At 47.5% G+C, this 8,458-nt stretch overlaps 1 protein-coding gene across 16 annotated transcripts in view; it reads right to left on the bottom strand.

Moving 5' to 3' along the window:
• mbnl1 (muscleblind-like splicing regulator 1) overlaps nt 1-8,458 on the bottom strand; it is a 36,263-nt gene that overhangs the window by 20,550 nt on the left and 7,255 nt on the right. For 15 of the 16 annotated variants that reach the window (XM_031854481.1, XM_031854486.1, XM_031854479.1 and 12 more), the window contains exon 2: nt 3,856-4,781. In XM_031854481.1, the coding sequence (XP_031710341.1) occupies nt 3,856-4,029 (174 nt within the window). In that variant the 5' untranslated portion in view covers nt 4,030-4,781. Of the gene's footprint in view, nt 1-3,855; nt 4,782-5,162; nt 5,394-8,458 lie in introns of those variants that run through there. The other variant, XM_031854482.1, reaches the window with a different exon arrangement.

Below are 8,458 nucleotides of genomic sequence, written 5' to 3'. Positions count from 1 at the left end.
ACACACACACACACACACACACACACACACACACACACACACACACAGTTGGTCTCTTTTTCTCACAGACATGATGACAGTGGGTGTGTCAGGCTGGCAGGTGGACAAAGTACAAGGTCTATGCTCTGTAAGTGTGTGAATTCAAACGGTTAAGGTTAGCACTCCTTTCTTTATGACATGGATGGCAATGTTGGGGGTAAACAAGTACCGTCTGCTCCTATAGGTTCATACAAGGTCACTAGTTGATGTCACTCCAGCCCTTAAACTCATGCTACATGGGTTTATGTGTGTGTGTGTGTGTGTGTGTGAGTGTGTGTGTGTGTGTGTGGGTGCTATGTGAACCACCCTGTCCAGGGATGGGTGTGGACTGAAGTAAATGAGGCAAAAACCAGACCGAGCAGGAAATCAAGTAGAAGGAGTAGCCGCGATGGGAGGAGAATGAAAACAAGCCAAACGGTGGACTAGAATAGGCTTGCATCAAATGAAAGTGGGATGGTACGCTGCTTGAAATAAAGCTGGCAGTTTACCCCCGTGTGGGTGTGGTGGAGCTGCAGCGTTACCGTTCATTAACTGTAGAGAGTAACCTTTATCATTTCAGACTCATCCTCGTATAAACTAATGAGGCAGGCATTAGCGTGCTCGCTTCTGCAACCTGAGCCGATTATCACGTTCCGTTCTGAGTAGGAATGCTCGAGGGAAGAAGAGGGAAGTAGAGAAGTTCAGTGATTACAAACACTGAGGGTTACAACTCGGTTACCTCCTCAACATATTGTGTAGTGTTAAACTCTTCCTGTAGTTTTGCGAGATGCAGGGCAGCTCAAAGGCGCACGTGCTCCGCCGCACTTTTCCACCTTTCTCGTAGGTTAATCTGTGTGCGTTTCTATTAGAGCAGATCTAAATATTTAGCTGGAGATAGGAATCAGCGTCTGCTCAGAAGTTAATCATTAATAGACAAAGTTACAAAGCTGACTTTAAGTCGGGGAGCTCTGGCAGCCACCGTCCTTCTCCAAATATTTACCCTGCTTCGACATAGCTGAGCCGCCTGTGCAGCACCAAACAGATACACAGGCAACGCAAAGGGCTGCACTCTGAGGTTAGGGCCCACAGGTCTAAGGCCAGTGAACAACACCCACACATGCATGTTGCATGGAGACATGCACACACACACACACCACCACTTAGTTTCAGTTCTGAGGCCTAGATGAAAACTTGGTTCAGATTGATTGTCTTGCTTGGGGGTAGATCATCCACATCTGATTACTGCCATGAACATCCTCCAATGAAAAATGGTGATTTCACTCTTTCTCTTGCTATTTCTGGTACAGTAATATTCCCCGCTCTAATTCCCTCAGCATTGACTCTACATGTGTGGTTTAGTTCAGGACACGTGTGTTTTGTTGAGGGTGATCTCCATACGTGAATTTGTATGTATTTTTCTGTGTGTGTGTGTGTGTCCCATGTAAAAAGGAGGTCAGAGAGAGAGCGAGAGCGAGAGAGAGAGAGAGGCTGTTGGGGAAATGACTAGGTTTGGGTGTGACCTGCTCAGCTATGCACTGGTGATCATGTGAGACCTGTTCTAATTATACACTTCTCAAGAAGAAGGCCGATCCTCTCTCATGGCCAGAAAGTGTGTGCACGTGTCCAAGAGGGTGCAGTGTGTGTGTGTGTGTGTGTGTGTGTGTCTGCCAGCGTACGGGTTGCAAGACTAGTAATGGGGAGTGATGTGGCTTCATGTAACACAACTAAATTGAGAACTTTCACCTATTTCAACCAATGGACGTGTGTGAAAAGTGGAATAGGACATGTGTGTGGGTCAATGTAAGAGGAAAACATTTCCAATGTTGTGAATGTGTTCGTGTCTATATGTTTGTATTTTAGGTTTTGTTTATGTGCAACTAACTGCCTTTGCTTCCGATTTCCTCCATCCTTCTCTCTCTCTCTCGGTCTGTCTCTCTCTCTCTGTCTCTCTGTCTGTCTCACTGTCTCTGTCTCTCTCTCTCGCACGTTCTCCTGCTGTTTCCACTGCGGGTTTCAGAGACCTGCTCTGTTTTTCATTACCAGTGGAAAAAATGGGGCGTACAGCTAAAAAAAGTATCACCCATCTCCATTAATACACAAGTCCTAGTGGAAAATGAGTCCAAACTACTAAAATAGGCCCCTTGGTTCCCTCAAAAAGCCTCCAGAAATCCGCCAGCTACTCCTTTCCAGTGGCTGACCTTTACCTCAGCGCGAATGACAATTTAAATATACGTTCACGTATCGAGATCCCTCCGCCTGTAGATAAAAGCTCTACTGTGTGGTCAGTGAACATCTACATGTGCTCACTGTATTGAAGTGAGGGGTCCATCACATCTACATATTTAGGAGAACATGTCTCACAGCTTGGGTCTTGTTTGTAGTTATGGCCACCATTACCGTTTGTTATTATATCATTTAAATTCATTTTTTAACATGGCTGAACATGGCGATATCGCTTTAACAAAGTCCAACGGGAAAATAAACAAGTGTTCAGTAGATCAGGTCAGATCACAGGTGGTATCGACTTCTTTACGAGGGGGTACAGCCAAAAATGACCGCATCAGAAGGGTTGGCCTCGTTGCAGAGGAAAATAGTGCACACACACACACACACACACCTATGGTAGTTATGATACATCACCCCATTTATGAACCCGAGAGAGTGATTGTGGCATTGTCCACTGATAACAATGATGGAGGAAACTTTGAAAAGAAATCGAGATGGAATAAACAACAATGACTTAATCTGCGTTGTGATTTTGGCGATCAACGCACGCACACATGCACACTGCGAGGAAACTTGGGGAGATTTCAGCCTGGGCTTGACAATGTTCCTCTGTGCACATCTGGCTAGGAACACTGTTCTCTGAGTCGACTCACACAGGCTGTCCTCATCCTAACCCTGCCCTGTACGCACACTGCCAATGACCACGAGTCACCAGTGTCTGCAGGGGGAGAATACAAACAGAAGTAAAGAACACACACACACACAGCCAAACTTTGTCGTGTGTGTCAACGCTGGAAACTTTGGGTAGAGGTCCGCCCATCTCTAGAGATCTTGTGCTCCGATAAAAAGACAGATTGTGAAAGAGAGAAAGAGCGAGAAAGAAGAAGAGGCGTTTGCTTTTCTGCTGCTGCCTAAAAATGGAAAATTACTGCATACGGTGCCCCAAATCTGCCCCGACTTTGCTCTCAAACACATACGCATATAGAGACACAAGCAAACCCCCTCTAACTGCCCCCAGGCCTCTGCGCAGGAAATTGTTTGACTGAGTGAGAGCTACACGATGACGCTATCGCGTCGCTCCTCTCTAGCTGTTGAAACGTGTTGTGCTCGGGGCATCCGTATGGGTTTGTACATGTGACAGCCTATTCATCTGTGTTCAAACGCCAGCACGCTGCAGTGTTTTTCACCTCCAGAGGAACCGCGCTGATTCAGTCTTTAGTGTTGTTTACGTACACTGTGATCAGTCGGCAATGTGACTCCTCCATGACTGCTGAAATGAGCGCAGTAAACACCCGCCAAAACACTTCGGCCTGTTCTAGAAATTCCACAGTGCAGTGTTACAGCCGCCTGACTTCTGCTTCCTGAATCTAAAACGCTGCAAACCCCCCTCCCTCTGTACCCTTGATCACATGTTACAGTCACCTGACCAGAAATAGGTGGGATCGATGAGAGCACATGCCGTATCCAGATGGTGTGCTCTAGACAGCTGCTATTTCCAGTGTAAAATATATTCTAGCCTATCAGACTATGTGCTCGGTCTCTTATCTGTGGAACAATCTGCGTCTGAGATCTGACCTCCAGGCTCCCTGTTCACCGCTTCTCCCTTCTTACCTTGAGTGAGTCGAAGCAAGCGATGACCCGTCCGTTGTCCACCTGACAGCTCTTGGCCGGGTGGGCGAACTTGCACTCCTGGTCCGAGCGTGAGCACGTGCCCCTCTGGAACTCCCGACACACCTCGAGCGTCAGCCACTTTGTGTCGCGGATGTGTGCCATGTTCATCGCCATGGCAACACGCCGGCAATAAGTTATTCCGAGCCGAAAATCTGTTCGAGCGTGAATAAAAGTACCTCTAGTGTTTTTTTAATCCACAGCTATAAGGTCTTTTTTTGTTTATTTGCGGTGAAAGTCTGTGACGTTGAAATGAAACTTTCAAAAATGAAGTCACTATTGATTGAAAAGGGCTCCTTTTCCCAGAGTGAAATGTTGCAGGACGAATGTTATTGGAGATCTTTCCCACGATCAATCAACCACAGCGGGCGTGTTTGTATCCAGGAGTGCCGATGCCGCTCGTGGGCCTGACTTTTGCCTGCAGAGCGAACTCACCTAAAACATTCACAAGCCGACGAGGCACACCCGAGAGCCCTCTGGTTCGGTGCGGTGGAGCAGGCAACGAAGGTGATAGTCTGGGTGTAGCCTGCTACAGGAAGGTCACGGACGCTGAGGACCGAGTGGAGGCTTAGAGGGTTGAAGGCGGAGGTTAAAAGGCAAGGTGGGTGAGATGCTGCGCGGGCCTGGTGGTGTGTCGGGGCTGCTGTGGTAAGGCTGGTCAGCTGGTGAGCGGAGGCTGGAGCCCCTGCTGCGAGGAGTGGATGGTGATGGCGGAGGATGGACGAGCAGGTCGGAGCGTAGGCTGCGAGGTGGGTACTCGTGTTACCGTGGCAGCAAGCGAGCGAGGCGGCGGGGTGGGGGGGGGAGGGTGGAGCTTCAGCTGTAGAAGCAGGTCGAAGCTGCAGCAGACATCAGGGAAGGCACTTCCTCTGGGGGGAGAGAGAGAGAGAGAAAGAAAGAGAGAGGAGGGAGGGAAAGATTAGGGTTGATGATACGCATCCAAAGAAAGCATTCAGGTTTATTACTCGTTCATTTATCTTTCAGAGGAGCTTCTGACCTGCAGCATTGTTTTTTGCTGCAAAAATGTCAGTAATGCAGGGGTGTCAGCTAAAACAAATACAACTTTCACCCGCCCTGCTCTCTGAACACACATGCTGCTCACACACACTCATCACGCCACGCCAAGCCACGCCACACACACACACACACACACACACACACACACACACACACACACAAAGCAGCCATTCACAACTTTCCACCTCTTCTGGTCAACGCAGGAAAATCCGATCAAATCCCGTATCACTTACAGTCGAGTACAGCAAAGCCGGCCATTGCAAATGTGCTCGGAGGTAAAAGAAAAGGAGGAGAGTGAAAGCGGAGGGGAAGTCGAGGCAGGGCAGGAGGGAGAAGAGGTTAGTCATTTCCCTTCTTGCAAAGCGGTGTGAGAGTGAGGACCAATGAGAGTTTGCAGAGTTGCAGCAACATTCTGGGCCGAGCGCCAGGTGAGAACAGGGGGAGGAGCCAAGAGGAGGCTGACCTGCCTGCTGCTAGAGAGAGAGAGAGAGAGAGAGAGAGAGAGAGAGAGAGAGAGAGAGATAGGCTGAACTAATCATTTTACTCACTATTTCTATCTACCTGATTTCTCGCGAAAAAATGACACATTTCTTTCAACTTTCATGAAAGATCCCAGATAACATTATTGTCCATGAACTCATTTCAATATGTGTAATTCACTCTTAAACCAAACTTCAATCCTCAAATGCGGAAGAGAGTGCTTTTTTACTTGTTTATATACACTTTTGGCCGTGCTTTCTATTTGTGGTGAATCCATTGTGCGGGGGTTTGCTCGGGGAATTTGAATGACTGGGCTCCCGTGGGCCCAGTCGGCTCTTATCTCACAGGCGGGGTAACTCACCACACCCTGTGTAGAGAAATCGCTGTTCCCAGAACAGCATGTGCACCTTCAGCATTGCTCTGAAGCGCTTCTAGCTTTACGGCACTGCAACGCTGCAACACACTATATCAGAGCCCTGCAGCAGTGCAGCCCGGGTCATGATGAGCCAGCAACGTGGATACTGTATATGTTACAGAGTGAAGGGGAGGTAGTTTCACCTTGGGTGACCCCTACAATAGCAAAAGTAGCATTGCTGCTACGAGTGAGCTATGGTGTGCACGCATAACCATAACGCACAAAAACACATCTTCCATATCATTCACTTTAGAGGGTAGACAATAATAATATGACAAAGTGTGGCTGGATTGAATTTTGTGTTTTGAAATTAAATTCCATATTTTTATCTTCATTGCTGTGAAAATGCCGAGTCAGCCAAGTCTAATCTCTCCGTGTAACCCAGCATGCCCTCGGATAATATCATATGGTGTTGACGTTACGCGTGTTTATTGCTACAGCTCAGTCCGATAGGGCAGTTTTACTACCCAAATACACTTTGTATTAAGTTGAGTTCGGGTGAGCAAGGATCATCTCTGAGCTCATCAGACTGAACTCAAGCCACAGCTGGATGAATGTGGCGGATGAGAGAGATATCTGTCATACAATGTCTTAAATTGAAGGTGCCACGGGGCTGTCTTCAATCAAATGAGAGGATGTGAGGAATTGATGCCAGAAAACGCCCCCCCCTCCCCCCGCCCCCCGCTCTGTCTGCCTGCCTTAATCTGTTTCTATGGTTTCTATTAGAGTCAGATGAGCACATATCTTTGAGAGACAGACAATGTGGTATAAGACAGAGCGATAATGAGCGCTCATTATGATCTATCATGCCTGAACATGGGTGTCCTTCCCCTATCGATTTCTTCATCTCCACGGTCTTCCTTGTCAGCATGCCACTCCCTCTATCTAATTCCACTTAACCGTTGGTGCTCTTTGCGCTCGCTGCATCCATTTCCAATAGATGACTTATTAATACCATCTACTTATCTTCTCTAACGACAGAATTTAGACGGCTTTAACCAGTGGATCCTTCTCTGCTTTGGTCGTCTTGTTTTTTTTCCCCACCCTCCCCCAACTCCATGCATGCCTCTCTGCCTTTGCGCCCCTCAATGTGACTGTCTGGCCTGCGTTCTCTTCCAGCATCCTCAGCAGCACTCCCTCAGACTCCAAGGTCTCGCATGCATGGTGCAAGGTCGACCACACTGGAGAGGGAAGATGGCGAGAGAGAGAGAGAGAGAGACGGAGACAGAGAGAGGGACCGTATACTTCCTGTCGACCTTTAGGACACGTGGCAGAAACATTACAAGGCTGCAAGAAGAGGAAGTGTGTGTTTTCAATATCAGCAGATCACCATCACCATCAGCTCACGGTCATGTGACGCCACCTCATGCCTAAATGGCACAAACAGTTACTGACATGAAAAGCAAGCCTGCCCGTCATTCACTTTCTCTTGGTTATGAGTCACAAAAACAAAATCTGTGGCCAACGAGTGAAAGATGTGAATACACGCTTAACTTCCACTGAAAGCGCAAACTATGCACAACTGCCACGGATTTGGACGGTGGACTATGATGGATGACGCACAGACATTAGATTGTTTTGTTGAACACATGAGTTTCGTTATCAAGGCATGTCTGAACCGATTGAAAAAGCTCGAGCTTGTTTCTAACCCGGTCTGGTCTTGAAGTTGTGACTAAATTTTAGAGAATGGTTCAGTTATGGTGGGACTTCCTGAAAAATGGCGAGAGTGGCGCCTTATTAGTCAAGTTTAGCACATCCTCACACCACAGGTCACGAGTAACTGGAGGCTAACTCGTAATCGCATACGAAACAACAAGTTAACGGATGTGGTACAAGTAGAGATTAGGCTGAAATGCTACTTGTTATATCTGATATGGCAACCAAACTAACAAACCACAGCTTCTGGACCGAGCTCCAGTTTTTCCGCTTCGACTGCAGAGAAAGGGCCGTCCGTCTCTTTTTGGCTTGCTGCTGTTCGGTGAAAGGAGTGCTTTCAGCATATCGACAGAGGTGGAGTGAGGGTGACAGTGTGCTGAGACAGGTCATCTCGGTGGAGGACGCTGGAGGAAACGCAACACCCCAGGCCTCAGCTCCTGCCGCTCCATGTATCTCAGAATACAGCTCGTCAATACTGTCCTCACTGACCTTTACATACACTCAGATACACACGAGCACATACATGGACACATGAGCGTGTTAACTGCATTTCTTTTGGTGATGCCACCTTTCATGTTGGTTGAGAGGTCTGCATACAATAAGTAAAAAGGGCAACAGCACACTGCTTCCATTAAAAATAAATGATTAATGCACAATTTATCCACACTTAAGTTTTGGATAAGTATGCTAACTTGAGTACCACCATTGTCGGTATTGTTATTGACCTCCTTGTCGCCATGAGTATCAAGTCGTCGTCTCCTCTCGACTATTAGTTTAACGGACTTATATTTTTAAATAACGTGGTTCTGAAAGTGAGTCTTAGGCGAAGGAACGCGCAACAAACAATGCCTATTGATTCCTCTGAGAGCAAACCTCCGAGAGACAATTAGATCTCTTGTTTAGCATACATGGACGGAGCTATTCACACGCGCACACACACACACACACACACACACACACACACACACACACACACAC

The sequence above is a fragment of the Anarrhichthys ocellatus genome, unplaced genomic scaffold (assembly GCF_004355925.1).
Source record: "Anarrhichthys ocellatus isolate YVR2014 unplaced genomic scaffold, GSC_Weel_1.0 scaffold15, whole genome shotgun sequence".
NCBI lineage: Eukaryota > Metazoa > Chordata > Actinopteri > Perciformes > Anarhichadidae > Anarrhichthys > Anarrhichthys ocellatus.
This window is presented reverse-complemented; position numbering and strand designations above follow the sequence as displayed.